The 17,693-nt window shown below is 31.8% G+C and overlaps 1 protein-coding gene and 1 pseudogene across 1 annotated transcript in view; one reads left to right on the top strand and one right to left on the bottom strand.

Annotated features, from left to right (window-relative positions):
- Positions 1–2,041: 2,041 nt before the first annotated feature.
- LOC120575838 (prolycopene isomerase 1, chloroplastic-like) lies at positions 2,042–4,748 on the top strand (annotated as a pseudogene).
- Positions 4,749–5,398: 650 nt separating this feature from the next.
- The window catches only part of LOC25494381 (DExH-box ATP-dependent RNA helicase DExH7, chloroplastic), a 34,421-nt gene continuing 22,126 nt past the window's right edge, over positions 5,399–17,693 (bottom strand). Inside the window, 17 exon segments of the mRNA XM_039833669.1 lie at positions 5,399–5,635; positions 5,884–6,006; positions 6,880–6,972; positions 8,226–8,251; positions 8,254–8,437; positions 9,015–9,107; positions 9,855–9,924; positions 11,301–11,371; positions 11,824–11,849; positions 11,852–11,963; positions 12,050–12,148; positions 13,716–13,783; positions 13,786–13,798; positions 14,009–14,065; positions 14,148–14,237; positions 15,323–15,463; positions 17,139–17,243. Of these exon segments, the coding sequence (XP_039689603.1) occupies positions 5,558–5,635; positions 5,884–6,006; positions 6,880–6,972; positions 8,226–8,251; positions 8,254–8,437; positions 9,015–9,107; positions 9,855–9,924; positions 11,301–11,371; positions 11,824–11,849; positions 11,852–11,963; positions 12,050–12,148; positions 13,716–13,783; positions 13,786–13,798; positions 14,009–14,065; positions 14,148–14,237; positions 15,323–15,463; positions 17,139–17,243 (1,449 nt within the window). The 3' untranslated portion in view covers positions 5,399–5,557.

The raw sequence follows: 17,693 nt of genomic DNA on the forward strand, positions 1-17,693 counted from the left end.
GGTTTCTCTCCAACGCAGGTTTTACGTTGTGTTTTTAAAACAATTTGTTTTGTTCCAAGCGTTGGAGAGAAATGACATGAAACTGTGTCAATAAAGCAAATACTTTATCATAGAAAGTATAATTTGTGGGGATTAATTGTAGTGTCCATTTAAAATAAGTTAAGAACAAAACTTTGGTTTTTGAATTAGAGTAAATAGAGACGAGTGTTATCTGGACCCATAAAAAATAATTTAGAACACAATTTGGTCTAGCAGTGTTCACGTTAAGGTGCGAGAAAGATAAATAGATAGATATTGTGGGAAAGATAAATCCATGCTACACATTAATTAGCAAGCAAAGTCCTATATTTAAAGACAGGGTTCACATGTAGAAATGTATTTCTACATTTTTTAAAGAAATATACTGAGCTAAAATATGATTAACCATTCATATAATTTTTTACGTAATTCATATGTTTTTATATTGGATGTTGAGTCAACGACGGATCCATGGATCCATAAATTTTAAATAAGTGGAGTCAAAGTTATATCATAAAAATTATATAGAATTGTATAATTGCATAAGCGTGTAAAAATTATATAAGTTATGTTTATAATAATTGCTCTAAAATGTTGATTTTTGAAAATATTTTTCCATTTGTAGCAAAGTATAAAAAAATATAACACTAATTAATTATTTTTTTATCCAGCAACGTCAATCATAGTCTTTTTCAACAAATTCTTTTCATCCACCAATGTCAATCAGAGAGTCTTTTTCAACAAATATAAGAATAATATATAATATAATAGAAATGTTATGATCTTCCTAATAGAGATGCTATAAGAGAATTGATTAAAGATTTCATAAAGAAAATTTTATCTTAAAATAAGCGTTATTTTTATCAATATAATAATTCCAAATATTTATAAAAAATTACTTCTTTTGATTTCTACACAAGTGCTCTTAGAATACTCGTTAGATTTTTCTTAGTTTTGTAATTTTTGTAGTATTATGAATGGACTATGTGAAGACAATAACACTCCCTCCGTCCTTATTATAAGCAGCAATTGACTTTTTAGGTTCATTGTATAAGTAATGTATCTAGTCTATATTTATAACGAGGTACATTAATTATTCAATGAACTTAAAAAGTCATTTGTTGCTTATAATAAGGACCCGAGGAATACTATATAAGTGGGGTCAAACTGCATAAAATATAGTCTTGAGTTAAAAATACAATAAGCAAGTGGAATAAGTGGGGTCGGCTGACCCTATTGCCCTCGCATTGAATCTGTCCCTATGTAGAGTAGAGTATAAAAGTCCCCGTAATTTAACTCATTGTAACACATTGCAAAATCTTTTTATTTTTATTTTTTAAATGAGAGGTAACACATGAACAAGTCAATTTTTTCTTTTTTAAAAGAGTGATTTTATAGGTGATAAACAAATAGAAAATAACTTCAGGTTTTTTTTTTTGAACACAAACGTACCACATATGGTTCATTTGTTTTAGCTTTTTTATTTTTATTAAAATAACACCTTTTCATTTTAAATGTTTGCTTAGAATTTAAAAAAAAATCATATTTTTCATAAAAAAACAATTTTTTACTCTAAAATGAAATGCTATTAGGGTTAACCTTTCCTAAATCATAACAAGTAAAAATCATTTCAAATTTTTTTTTTTTAAATATTAGGAACACTATATTAAATCTTTTAAAAAAATCTATCAATTGTATTTCAAAGTTGAAAAAAACGCACCCATAATCTCATGTCATATGAAATTTAGTTCTTACTCTAAATAATATAAATACTTTTAACACTTGCATACAATTATATTTCATTATTTATCACGATTTAAATATGAATCAAAATTAATAACTTTTGGACTGATAAATCATTTATTGTTAAACATTTATAATCATATTAGAATGTATTTTATGTTTAAAGAATATTATTGTTTCGGGTCATAAGTGTAGATATTAGAGACAACTGAGTCAACAAAATTGATATATTAAAATTAATTGGATAAAAGATTGTCTTTTATATTTAAGCCTGGAGAAAGTATTAGTTTAGGTGAATGTTTTTGAAGAGGATATTGAAAGAAAGGAAATTGGGTAGGGTAGTGACGTGGCTAAACTGAAGACAGGAGTTGCAACTTGAAAAGAAACAACAACATAATATTTGATTTGGTGTTTGGTTTCCATGCTATGCCATGCCATGAATGCGATGAGGGGTGTAAGTGTTGGTGTGTTTCCTTGTAATGTAATGAGAGTGAGAAAATACTGTTCAAGAATTGATGATGATCATCATCATAGTCATAGTAATGGGAGGATTAGGAAAGGTGGGGTTGTGGTGCGAAACAGCAGCAACAAAGTAGATGAAACAGAAACAGATGTAATTGTGATTGGGAGTGGTATTGGTGGACTGAGTTGTGCAGCACTGTTGGCAAGATATGAACAAGATGTTGTCGTTTTCGAAAGCCACGACCATGCTGGAGGTGCTGCTCATTCTTTTGATGTCAAAGGCTATAAGTTGATTCCGGTCCATCATTATTCTCTGGTTGCAGTCAAGAGGTCCACAGGCTAACCTCTTGCTCAAGTTCTTGATGCTTTGGGAGAGTCCGTCCCCTGCGCTACTTATGATTCATGGATGTCCATGTACCTGAAGCTGATTTCTTGTCACGCATAGGTCCTACTGAGTTTTTAAAGGACCTTCACAACTATGCAGGTCCTGAAGCTGTTCAAGAATGGCAGAAGCTTTTGGATGCTGTACTTCCCTTGTCTACAGCTGCAATGGCTCTTCCCCCTCTATCTGTTAGAGGAGATTTCGGTGTTCTTTACACCGCTGCTGCTAGATATGCCCTTCTCTTTTCAATACCTTTTTCCAAATGGGTCCTCAGGCTGCTCTTCGTTCCACACAACTTCTCTCACCTTTTTCCCAAATACTTGACTCTTTGCAACTAAAGAATCCTTTCATACGCAATTGGATTGACTTACTTCTTCTTGCTTGCTGGTGTCAAATCTGATAGTATATTGTCTGCAGAGATGGTACTATATTTCACATATCTCCAGTTGCCATTACCACTCATCAATGTGCAATCATTTATTTATATCATTAAATTATTTACGACCACAATAACAAGTTTCTATCTTCTTCATTTTTTTTTGTGCAGATAGATTATTAACAGTGTGCATACACATAAATCTCTAAAGGGACTTTTGTTAATTTTGATTCCTGCTGTTCACTTAGAGACAGTAGTAGACTGATTGACCAATTTCATTTCTTAAAAATCACCTAAAAGCAGCAGTTAAATGGATAGAAAACTAACGAAATAGCGCTGGTTGAAACATTAGTGAAACGTCATTGCTAATATTTTATTGATGACAAAACAGTTGCTCTCCCTTCCCTCAGGTTACATGTTTGCAGAATGGTACAAACCAGGGGGCTGTCTTGAGTACCCCTTGATGGAGCTGCAGGTATTGTTGATGCTCTTATACGAGGACTAGAGAAGTTTGGTGGGCGGATTTCTCTTCAAAGTCACGTGGAAAGATTGTTGTTGAAAATGACAGAGCATTGGAGTGAAGCTGAGAGCGGCCAAGTAAGTATATTAATTTGAATGAATATTGATATGAAAATATCGACTTTATCATCTGCTATGCTTGCTGCAGTTCATACGTGCCAAGAAGGCTGTTGTGAGCAATGCATCAATGTGGGATACTTTAAAATTGCTCCCTCAAGAAGTTGTTCCAAAGTCTTACTCAAATAGGATTAACACGACTAGTCAGTGCGAATCTTTCATGCATCTCCATTTGGGATTTGATGCTGAGGTGAGGTTTGATGATTTGTTTTAGTTAGTCTTTCACTTGCCATGCATCTGTTTGAAGTATTCAACATCGAGTGAGCAGGGTATACGCAGCGATCTAGGAATTCATCATATAGTTGTAAATGATTGGGAAAGAGGAGTTGATGCAGATCAGAATGTTGTGTTGATATCAGTTCCTAGTGTACTTACTCCTAATCTGGCACCTATTGGAAAACATGTGTTACATGCTTATCTTCCAGGAACTGAACCATTTGAGTTGTGGGAAGGACTTGATCGTAAGAGTGCCGAATACAGAAATCTTAAAGCTCAAAGATCAGAGGTATATATGAAATTGAATGAATGAATAACAGCAAGCAGCGTGTATGTGTTTTAATTAATGATTATTATTTCAAACAACAAATAGATAATGTGGAGAGCAGTGGAGAGAGCAGTGGGACCAGGATTCAGCAGGGAGAAATGTGAAGTGAAGTTAGTTGGAAGTCCACTCACACATCAAAGGTTTCTTCGGAGGAACAGAGGAACATATGGACCAGCTATACAAGCTGGTACAGATACCTTTCCTGGACATTCAACTCCAATTCCACACCTTTATTGTTGTGGAGACTCCACTTTTCCTGGCATTGGCGTCCTGCAGTTGCTGCCAGTGGTGCAATTGTAGCTAATTCACTAGTTTCGGTGTCTCAGCATTCCAGCTGCTTGATGCAATTGGCATTTGAATTCACGCATGATGCAATCTCACACATGAAATAGTACATAAACTTTGTAAGGATCATTCTACAGATTTTATCTTGAGCAAGAATTTGCGGCTTTGCCCATCTACCAAGTATTAGAAACTCTTTCATTTGATACTTATAAATTCAGAATTTTGTGTCCTAACATTTGTTTTTGATGAACTTTTCTAAAACATCATATTTTGTATATATACATGGTTCTCTTATTGTCTAACCGTAAAGGCGAGCATGAAAATGATTGAATGACTAACCAATTCCCCATGCACTACTGTTTATTAGGATAATATCGTAACAAATCTTCCAGCTAGGCGATCACACTTTTTGTACGTTCTCTTTCTTTTTCTTTCTTACATATGCTCTCCATTGTTTAGGCCTTGCATCATTCCATCCCGCTAACACATCGCCTTCAACCCTCTGCTAACATCACCTCCACCTTCACAATTAGCCCTCAAGGCTCATATCAGGGACGATAAGGTCCAGATTTTGGTTATTTTACCTATTTATTCAAAGCATTTATTAACTTGTTTGGCAAGTAATTTCAGGAAAAACCCCAATTTCATGTTTTTTATACTGTATGATATTATGAATTTAATTGGTATGCACCATTAGTATAAAGTTGTTTACACCTGCATCCAACCACATCTTACCAAATAAGATATTTACGAGTACAAAGATATTTTCATGAACAAAACACCATACACAAATTATAGGTTTGGCATCAAGGTTAATATGCTATCCTTTACCATGTTTACCTAGTGCAACATGATTAATATGCTACACTTTGTCTATGCTTGAATAAACTCTCTACTCTGCCTACCTAGAAATTAATATGCTATCCTTTACCATTTACCTAGTGAGTGCAACATGATTATTATTGAGGTCCAGTTCATACTCAATGGTCCAAAAAAGGGCTCTTGTTTGTTTCAGGGATGAGAAGGCTCAGCTCCCTTTACTCCTAAGAATGACCAAATCTCTGAAGTGCATAGCAGATACAGCTTTCTTCCATGTAACTCTGACACTCAATCATTTAGGCACACTGCCTTCTTCTAAAAGAAGATTGATGATAGACTTAATGATCTCATCATTTAGAACGATCACATTCTGAAAACAAACAAACAAAAAATAACCGTGTCGTTACTACAACAAAATAAAACAAATAGCATTAAGTTACCATACCATACAAATTACAGAAGAATATAAGCTTTAAGTTAATATAACTGAAACAATATTAAGGTAGATTTTGATGCATTAAAACCAGCGAAGAGGATAAGAGAAACATGATGGGCAACGGGAAAGCTTCAAGACATTCAAAATATCATTAGAAATGGAATATATCTATAAAGTGGTACCTCTGGTTTTCTAATAAGTTCCTTCAAAATGGAATGTAGAGTCAACCGTAGCTCCTTGAACAAGACAGCTATTTGGGCAGGTGCATTCAATTTTAACCATCCATCGATGATGACTAGTCCAGTCTATCATGTAAAGGAAAGAAAGTTCAAAACAAACAAGAATTTCACACTTGAATGAGCAGCATTAAACAATCTAGAGAGAGAGCTAACACATGGTTCTGTTTCCTCCGATTAATAATTAGCCACAAAGATCTCTTTTGGTTCCATGTCAGAGATAGTAAATATTTTTCAATTAGGCGTTTGTTGCATGTTATTATTTTCCTATTTAGTTGAATTAGTAAATAGGTGAAAATTAGAAAGCAAGGTTCTAAACCCATCAAAAAAATATGATTCAAATGTGGGGATTACTTAGAATTATAAAGAATTTTTTAGAATAAGATTAGAATGTCAACAAAGTCCCCATGACTAATTCAACTACGAATACTTAGAGGAAAAAGCATCAAAACAAGTCTAAACTAGAGAACAGGCACCCACAAAATGAGCATTAAGAACAATTATTACCCCAAAATTTTGAAGGCAAGTTGGCAAATAAAATAAATGGTATCAAGAATTTCAATAATCATGGTATTTTTCTCAATACTTCAGTTTCATTGACTGGTTTGTGAACATGAGGACCGACAAACCTTGGCATAAACACCATAAAACGATAAAAGGTGCAAAAGAGTATTTTTTCCGCAATAAAACTTAAATAAAATGGTGTATTGTTTCTGAATTTCATTGTGAAATTTCGGAAAAATAGTGAACAACTTTGAATGGACAAGATCACAGTCAAGGCTTAAAAAAATATCAAATCTAGTATTTTAGGAATGATTTTATAAATCTAGAAAAAAAAGAAATAAATATAACATGAATAAGTCTATCTTAGCCCCATGAGTATGGTCTCTAGCCATTGCCATAAGTATAATTTATTTGGGAATAGAGTAATAGAATATGTACCTGATGCTGAACATTGATTGACCCTCCAAAGAGCAAAATTGAGTATGGAGAAATGACTGAAGTATCTCGTAAAAATATTTTGTTCGTTTCAACCTGAAAATTTTAACATTTACGTCATTTACATGTAAACAGATTGATTATAAATGTACAGGTTTGATGTATATATTTTATATATTACTTGAAGGGGTGTTTTAGAATTAGTGTAAACAGGATAATGATGCAATTACATTAATTAGGAAAAATATAAATCCTTATATTTACGCTCTTTATATATTCTCCTGTATGTAACTGATGTATGCAATTGAGACAAAATTCACTTTCTCAAAATATTAAACTGAGTAAGAAAATTTAGCCAGGCACATAATTTCTCTAGAAAGAACAACCAAACTAGTTACAGGGTTATTAATTATTTTAGAATTGTAAACACATACTGCTATCTGTTTTAGACAAAAGGAGTAGAGAAAAAAAATTAGAACTTCGAATATTATTATTAGTAATTTGATAGCTTGATACTAAAGACTGAACGCTAATTCCCATTTATAGCGATACATAGTCTCAATCTAAAATAAATAGGGAAATCAGGAAATAAACGGACTCGTAATATCAAACCAAGCTGGAAATACCATGTTGAAATTATGCAATTTTGACAAAAGGAGGAGAGAAAAAAAATAAGAACTTTTTTTGGTGGTGGCCGGGATTCGAACCCAGACCTTGCATATATTATGCATTGTCCTTACCAATTGAGCTAAGCTCACGGGGACAAAAAAAAAAAAAAAAACTTTGAATATTATTGTCAATAACTTGATAAATACTTTTTTCTATAATATACTTGATTAGTCCTTACCATCTGAGCTAAGCTCACAGGGACAAAAAAAAAACTTTGAATATTATTGTCAATAACTTGATAAATACTTTTTTCTATAATATACTTGATACAAAATGGTGAACACTAATCCAAATTTATAGTTAATAACATTGAATATTATTGCTAATAACTTGATAGGAAAGACCGAACACTAGTCCCCGTTGTAAGGATACATAGACTTAATCCTAAATAAATAGAGAAATTAAGAAACAAATCATAATATGTAATATAAAAAACTAATCCAAAGAGATAATCTACGATACTCTAAGATTATAAACAAATCGTAAGAACTAAACTAAAATTCTCTAATATATTCTAAGATATTTTATAATATTGATATACGTATTATTACATTACATTGATTTCAAAGCAACAAACTAAATGAACAAACTTAAAGAGATAATACATTTCCAAATTATGTTCAAGCAACATTTTAAGCAAAAAAGGAATCTTAACAAAGTTCAGCAAAAACTTTACAAACCTTTTCAAGGAAGACAAGAAAGGGTACTTGAATGCTTTTGTGCTACTGTTGATAGAAGACGGGTGGACATGAACTTCTCTTCTTCCATCAAACCAGACTCTATGACTAGAATTCGCAGTGCTAGGAGACTGCTTAAGGCTGGTGAGAGCTGCTGAAACAATACCTTGTTCACCAGCTGCTACATTGGGGTATAAACCTGCACATAGTATAGCCTGCAAGGGTACACTCAGAGATCTTTGCTTGAAATAACATCTGATCATGAGATTTTGTCATTATTTTTTTCAACATCACTTCTATACCACTTCTAATTTCTGTATAGGATAGATAGGTCATGAAATAGGAGGTTTAGAGAATGAGTATCCTTGTACAAGGACTGACCCTTGGCCCAATTTTCCCAAGAAATACAAATGGATTACTCTTTCAAATGATATGTAATAAGACTATTATTCGTATTCTAGACATGGAAGACACAGATTGCATAAAAATAAAAAATAGAAGTCCGATAACAATTAGAAAATGTAAGATGCTTTAGTTTTGCAGAATCTTGGGTCAAGCCTTTCACTTAGGTGGTAAACTCAACTAGGACATAACAAAAGAGATAGAAAAAGTCAAGGCATAAACTCAACTAGGACACTGCAAAATGAAGGAAATGACATCATATTTTAAACATAACTTGGAGAACAGATACAAATGGCTAAGTGAGAGAATCACAGAACATCACCTTAAAGATTTGGCGAAAAAGAAGCAAGCATTGTCTAAAAGTTATAACTAAATATACTCAAGCCTTACCTTTAGAATTGACGGGTGATGTGCATACATATTAAATGGTTGTGATGAATCAGAAAGCCACCTGTCAAGACTTCCTATCTTTCTTCCATCCATCTGAAGTGGTTGTCCAGATTATACATCAGAGAAAATAACAAACAAAGCATTCACACTTACAATTTTATCAAACTTTTGACATACTGCTTACACAAATATAATGCTATCCTATGTGCAGTGCACTATAAGCAAGGTATATCCTTAATAGCACTTAAACATAGAAAACATATGTAGGAATATTTGTAATAATATAAATAGTCTAAGAAAAATGGTATTTTGACATCAATATTTGATGTCAAATATGGTGTAATTTGTTTTTGTCTATTTCTGAAATGCGTGTAAGTTGTAGATAAATATGTGTATATCCTTTTGCCATCAAACGAGCTTTGAAATGATCAATATGATCATTAGGTCCAACCTTCACTATATAAACCCCACGAAAACCAATGATCGTCATTTCAGAATGCAAGGGAACATGTTTATAAGTGCATTGGACAGCAACGCTGCCATTTAATCTGTTTCTTTTTAATTGTCACCTTTTGACTTTTTACACAAACCAAGACAACAAATACATTTTACTATTTTTGATACAACAATTTATCTTTTTCCTATAATAGCCCTAATCATTTAATATCTCATTTCATATATTTTTCTCTCTCTGCAATAAATAAATAAGGGTAATATAAGAAAAACAACATTTAATGTTGTATTAAACTTTGAAAGTGACAGTTAATTAGAAACAAAAAATTTCTGCAAAAGTGAAAATTAAAAGGGAACAGAAGGAGTGCTTAATAAAAGGCATCAAACCTGATTTAATTTTGGAAGAATGATGAGACCAATATCTGCTAGCAATGTTCCAAACTGTATCCTCATCTCCCTGCATACATATAAATCGTGTACTTGAGAAGTGCTGATATAGAAAATACAATTCAGAAAAATAAGCTTTGAGTAACATGCCTTTTGGCATGTCCTTAACATATATTAATGCCTACCAATATATATCCTACATGTATGCATTCATATAAGTAGGATAAAATCGAAGTAAAAGGCTGATGAAGCCTTGGGGAAGACATTCACGTTGAATACTAAATTACCCTGACAAGACTCTTATATGGCTTCTCTACCCACGTAAACCCGGAGTTAGCTGGATCCAATTGAGAGACAGTTGATGATTAACGTGCTTATTGTATTGCCATGCATACATGATAACATATTAAATGAATGTTTACGTATTTATGATGATTGCATAGTTAAATAATTTTTCATTGCATTTGAAATATCATACTCCGCTCATTTTATGCTTGAGTATGATGGCTCAGCTTCGTTTGTTTCCCCTGTGACTGCTTGCACGTCAATCGTGCGAGTAAATGATGATCTGGCACGATAAGATGAAATCAATGATGATTCTGATGAGTGATCATCAGGATGTGATCACATTAGTTTCCTCTGTGTTGGCTGGCTTTTGGTTAATTTTGAGATTTACTTAGAATCGGCTCTTATTATAGTGATAATTAGGAGTTTAGATTCTTAATTCGTATGATTTGTTATTTCTGCGGTTATGGTTTTGTTACTTATTTATTTTAAATGTTTTATTATACCTAATTGTCTGGTATTTTTACTTATTTAATTACGATAATTACTTTTGTGACAAAGGATGTAACATATAAAAAACTTGGGGACAACAAGGAAGGAACCCAGGAGATAGGAGGTCTACAATCTACATCTGTTTATTGCACCTTTGTTTGGGGTAACTTAGTTACATGTGCAGCAAGAAGCAATAACGCCTATTGTATCTCCATTCTGATTTCATTGAGAAAAATACATTTTCTCTAATCCTAGAATATATAAATATGCTAACGAAACAAGGATCACAAACTGTATTGTAGTATTCACTATTCATTATGTCCATTCTATGTAAATTCAACCTATGGTGTGTTGAAACTTAACATTTCAGCATATTCTTCTTTTTACTTGGACCAAGAGACATGTCACAAGGAACATTACTAATTAAATGATATAATGAAAGGGAAGATAAAAAAAAAAAAAATTGTTAAGTAATACGAGACGAAAGAATACTTAGAGGTAGCTGAGAGATGTCTTAATGAAAAATAGTAAAGAGATAGATGCAGGAGAAATAATAAAAAAAAGACCCCTTTGGAGTTTAGTCCCTTTTTTAAGAAGCCAAACTAGCCCACCGAAATTGCCCCTCTGAAGTTTAGTCCCTTGAATAAGATGAAGTAAAAAATAGAATACCTTATCATAAACATTACAGAGCTGCTCAGAAAATATGAATTGCAGAATTGCTGTGCAGCTTTTGGTCCTTTCTGCAGATGTAAATGTAATCAATATTTTTTTGAGAGAAGGCAATACTATGACGAAATATGTCTTGCAAAATATGAAAGTTCTCTTATAATCTGGGTTGGGCCTAACTCAACTCTTACAAAACCAGCTGGTAAGATGAGGACCGCCTGTGTTTATAAACACATTTTTTACAGCTAATAGTTAAGTATACCTACAGCTAAAGTTTCATGATGATTATGATAAGCAAGGGCAGTTTCTCTATTCATTTATTTACTTATTTTCCCTCGCAAGGAGATACATGGTAGTCATTTCTACTTGTAAGTTTTCTTCATGTGCAATCTCATTTTCTGAGAGCATTAGTAATAGTAATACTTAGAAGGCAGCATACCATAAGATATTGCATCCCTCAACCAGGGTAATCTTAAAACTAATTACACAGGGCGTGCCTAAAAACAAATCAGAATCACATACTGACCTCGTTCAAAATAGTCTCCCATTTTTGTAAGCTATAATCATAAGTAAATGATCAGATTGTCTATCAATATCATTTCCCTCACCAGGCCCATCTTGCTTATCATTCAACAATGTTAGTTTTGCTCTTTCAACATTCTGCCTCTGAAGATAGACACACAGCATTTAATTCAAAGTCAAATTAGCTAACCAGACTAAATATATATCAAAGAATTTATAGTATAGAAGACCTCATCCTTGGGATACACAAATGGAGACTTGTAACTTAAAAATGCAGAAACTGAAAGAATCGGTGACAAGCAACCGAAAATTGCACCATACAACATCATCTGCAGTCACAGAAACACCATTAGTGGCTGGCCCAGCAACCTTATATCATATGAAAAGAAAAATAGTAGAAAAAAGGTCTAAATTTTTTTCTTTCCATTTTTCGGTATTTAAGGTGTAAATAAAATATAAACCGTATCAAATCTACCCTAAATAAGGAAAGGGCATTTACTAAAATAAAATTAAATCAAATATATTCTAATTACAGGAAACTAAGAGCATGTTTGATGGTTATGACTTATGATAGGATAGAGACAAAATACGATATAGAGCTCAATAAGGATATGATAGGATAGGGGCAGGGTAAACAATTATCCTATCATGATAACAAACATGATAACAGTATTTTATCATATCATTCTTTTGGTACACACCTAATAAGGACATGATATTATATACTATATCATATTTAAATGACAAAATTACCCTTGTGAAACAATTACATATATTCTTTTGAAATTAAATTTTAATATTTTTAAACTTATAAAACTAAAAAAATTGTATAAGTAATTTAACAATTCATATAATTTAAAAAAAAAATCCATTGACAATACTAAAAAAAAGTAAAAAAAATTAATTTTTATTAGAAAACAAAATGAGTAAATAAATAATTACACTATATATGTTAAATATGCTAAATAAAGATATATATATATATATATATATATATATATATATATATATGTATGTATGTATGTATGTATTATAGGTAAATAACAGAATTACCCTTGCAAGAAATTATATTTAATGCGTCAATAAAAATAAATTTATAATCATGTTTTTGTAATTTTTAATAATAATTTTATTTTAAAAGATTCTAATTTCAATAAATTAATTATTAATATTTTATTTATTAATTTCATATCAATTTTTTGTTTATCTTTTATTTATATCTATATTTTATCAGATGTCAGTTTTCACATAGTTATATATAATAGGAATAAATCAATAATTTTTATTTTATTTTATCCTATCATGTTAATTTCTAACCCAACTCATATTCAAGATAAGAATTTTAATCAGAGAGACAAGATAGGATAAGTTTCAAGATTAGTTTACCATATCTCGTTGCCTCAACAAACACTGGATTGAGACAAGATATGATACAATAATCATATCTTGTCTCTTATTTTGGGCATCAAACGGGCCCTAAGGAGATAAATCTATCAAATAATAACGAGAATAAATCTGCTTATTATGGTCAGAATGAGTTATGCTCAATATGAAAACCTAATAGAACCATCGATTTGAGCCATCCAACATATAATTTATGACCATGGAAGTTACATTGATAGTAAATGAACAATGCCATTTACATGGAGTAGCTAAGCTAACCCCTAAGATACATTGCTTGCTATACAATGAACCTTAGCTACATGGAAATGGGAGTGTGTGTCGATGTTTTAATATCAAACAATTTTAATTTAGGTGAAGAACATTGAATAGATAAACAAAAAGACAAAAATCATATATAAAATAAATGAATTCTAGAGAAATAAAGTTGCATTGAAATGAAAACAAGATTTTTTTTAATCCTTTGAAAATAAGAGGAAATAATAATGTGTACACCTTCCCAATTAATACATCAACAGGTAGTTTTGCCAGATGATGCCCAAGAGGTGTCAACTCTTCATCCCTTCAAGAGCACCGACCTGCACCATTTTGGTTTCATTATAAGAAAGCAGATACATAAATCAGGAAACATTTTATCTATCATATTACATAGTTCTACAAACAGGTTATGAACTTATGACTATATAAAAACATATTTCCAAACACAAAGCTAATAGGGAAGGGAATATTTGTTGTTGAAGAAAAAAACTGGAAGGATGAGAAAACATAGTAGGAAAATGTCAGAGTACCTCGTACAATAAAGACATTGCTGAATCAATTGCTTCGATTTTCGGAGGTTCTAAAGCCTGTTATTGGAAATATACTGTAAAGAGCAGTCCATATAACTGATCACATAATTCTTATAAATCCGAAAAAATTATTGCTTACAGTAGACAAAAACGGCTTGATATACCCAAGAGATAGTAATTTAATCTGCAGACACAATTCAACTAATGGCATCCGAAGCATCTCCGGCACCTGGATAAGAAGAATATAACATAGATGCATAAGGAAAAGAAAGGATATTAGAATGATGGAAAGACAACAAACAACATTTGCTTTTGGCATTTCATTCTTAAAATCTTGAAAATGAGGGATATTGGGTACTTTTGTAATTATAAATTTATATCATCACAACATAGATTGAATTTGAAAAATTCATATAAACCCTCCGAAACCTCCCAAAACCCTCCCCAATACAATTTTTGAGTTCCCCCAAATGAGGGAGATTTTGTATTATGTATAAAAATTAACCTCCAAAGCCCTCTCCTCCCAATGTCTTCTATTTCTTGCACTTGCTCCTTCCTATTTTTCAAAACCCTCCCCTCTAAACTCCCAAACAAAGCCTAAGTGGGGTGAGCACAACCTCCACTTATAACTACAAAATATTCAATTTTGTTTACAATAGATAATAATTAAATATTTACAGTAGTAATAATAGTACAAATGGCATTCTATTTTTATTGTGTTTCCTATTGCAATGATTTTCAAAAGAAATTGTAATCAAAATATTTCAAACCATACATAAGATTTCACATTTTTCAGTGGAAAATCATGAAAATGGGAAATCATTAGATTTAATTGTAATCACTCGGTTATAAATAACAAGGCTGAGAGTATTTTATTTTCTCTGAAGAAATTAAAATAATCTCATTCAATAGATTAAAACACTAATTCGTTTAAATAAATAGACTATTCGTTTAAAAAAAATAGACTATTCTAAATCTAATGGACTAAATACAATTATTACAAATAATTACAAAAATCCGATATTTATAACAAAAATATATCAATCGTAAATGAAAACATAAAACAAACTAAATGCACATTAAAGAATCTTTAATTTCAGAATTCATGGTAGAAAGAAACAGAGAGTAATTCAGAGAAACTGAAATATCTAATCCAAATAATGTTCATCCTAATGAGAGAGGTTACATGAGTGAGTATATATATTGTAGGTTAGTCTTAGAACATTTGTAACTATCAGAAGCAGTTAAAGCTGTCGGTAAAAGAATTCTGTAGGTAAGAGTATTCTTGTAAGCATTTCCTTTCAAAATGCATACCTGATAAGGACGCATGAGCTTTTCAAATCTATAACGAGTGTACAAGCGAAAGCAAATTCCAGGTTTTACACGTCCAGCTCTACCCTGACGCTGCCTTGCATTTGCTTGAGAAATCCAATCTTCAACCATGCTAGACAATTTCTAATTTCAATCAAACCAGTTAGTGAGGTGTTCTATCATCTCATTCCACACATGTTAACAGTTTAATATTAATATTTTAGTTGTAATCCCCTTCAAAAAGTGAAAGTGAAATCAGTGAACAATAAGAGTGGTTGGTTGGTGTGGTTGAGCATCATACATATATAATATAGGCTTAATTGCACTTTTCCCCCCTATCTTTTGCCAATTGTGCGATTTTGCACCCCATATTTTTAATTGAGCTATTTTGCACCCCATCTTTTTCCCCCTTTCTGGTTTGAAGGCCCCCATGTGTTTTAGTGATGATGTGTCTGATATTGATGATGTGCCTTCATTTAATTTTTGACATGTGTGCAAACTATATTTTTAAAAACAAAATAAATCATAAGAATTAAAATTATTAAAAAGTGGTTAAATTATAAAAAAGAAAAATGGAACCCAGATTTGGGGTTAAATCCCTCCGCCCACACCTCCCACCCCCACCACATCTGCACTCTCTTCTCTGGCATAGGAACTGATGAGATTGTTTAAGAGGAAGGTTTCAGGGTATGGAAGGGTTTTGATGATGTGAGAATGGAGGGTTTTTGCTTTGGTGAAGTTGCGGGTTTCGCAGTAGAGTTTGAGTAATGCACAGTAATGATTTGAGGAAGAAGAGTGTGAGAGTGACATGGATTTGGAATTAGAGTGTTATGTAGAGTGATTGTGAGGAATGGAAATGGATTGAACTGTTCAACATTCGAAGAACATGAACGAATCCAATGGTTTTGTTTGAGTACAGGAACGCAACAAGGATAATATGTATGTCAGCACCATGAATTCAATGGTGTTCCATGAGGGACATGTATTTCTTTTTTATAATTTAACCACTTTTAATAATTTTAATTGTTATTTTTCAAAAAAAAATATTTAATTGTTATGATTTATTTTGTTTTTTAAAATATCATTTACACACATCATCAAAATTAGACACATCATCACTAAAACACACGAGGGGCCTTCAAATCAGAAAGGGGGAAAATGATGGGGTGCAAAATCGCTCAATTAAAAACATGGAGTACAAAATTGCACAATTGGCAAAAGATAAGGGTGAAAAGTGCAATTAAGCCTATAATATATTCAAGTATTATACTTCTGTGATACTTCGGGTACTTTTGGTTGTATTTCACATTTTTTTACTTCCATTCCGTTAACTTTTATACCAATACAAATGGGGGTACCATAAAAATAAATACATGAGAAAAACTTATCATCTCAACAATGACTTTTGCCAACTTAAAAATTATTAATTCTCTCTTTTGATTTAATATTTGTGTTTCTATATTAATTTTATGTGTTGCGCTTTGAAAAATTTCTGCATACTTGTGTCTATATTACATTATTGGTATCCTATGACGTGCTTATGCTTGTTTTCAAATTAATATTAGTTTTACACATTATGTGTTGCACTATACTCATATCATGACATATAAATTTTAAAATTTTCCCAATATTTTGTGTCTGTATTGTACAATGTCGGTATCATATTATGTGTTTGTGGCTCTGCTTTCTAAATAATTTATTCATGTATAGCTCATATGATTTTGATCCAGAGAATGTAGAGATTCATAAAATTAGATTTGCGCAATTGACTTGTCCAAGTAAAATAGAAACTCATCAAAATCAGAATAAAAGAACATACCTTCTGTGGATTGTATCGATTCTCCTTATGTTTTCCACAGTCAATTACATATATCACATCATCTATTGTTATGCTGGTCTCTGCTATATTTGTTGCTATAACGACCTATAAGTACAACAAAACATATTTTAAGATATATAAGGATAAACAAAAATCATTTAAGTTTATGGAATATAAGAAAATATCATATATCTTTTTTTTTTTGAAAGAGAAAATATCATATATCTGGTACATAAGATCAAATATATTATAGTTTCTTATGCTCTAAAAATAGTAAACAATCTGCAAAATTGACAGTCAAGTTTGCTGGTGTTAAAAATAGTAAACAATCTGCAAAATTGACAGTCAAGTTTGATGGTGTTCTAGACTGTTGCTTCATGAGCATCGAGAACTTGAACACTATTATTGACTGACAGGGTGAAGACATTATATCCTTCCAAAAGATCATCAAGAACAGCATCAAGATGATCCTTGGTTGAAACTGGATTGCCTATGGACCCAAATGTGACTTCAAGCAAAATCACGGGGAGCCATATCTTGACCGAAGCCGAAACA

Source organism: Medicago truncatula, chromosome 4, assembly GCF_003473485.1.
Source record: "Medicago truncatula cultivar Jemalong A17 chromosome 4, MtrunA17r5.0-ANR, whole genome shotgun sequence".
Taxonomy (NCBI): Eukaryota; Viridiplantae; Streptophyta; class Magnoliopsida; order Fabales; family Fabaceae; genus Medicago; species Medicago truncatula.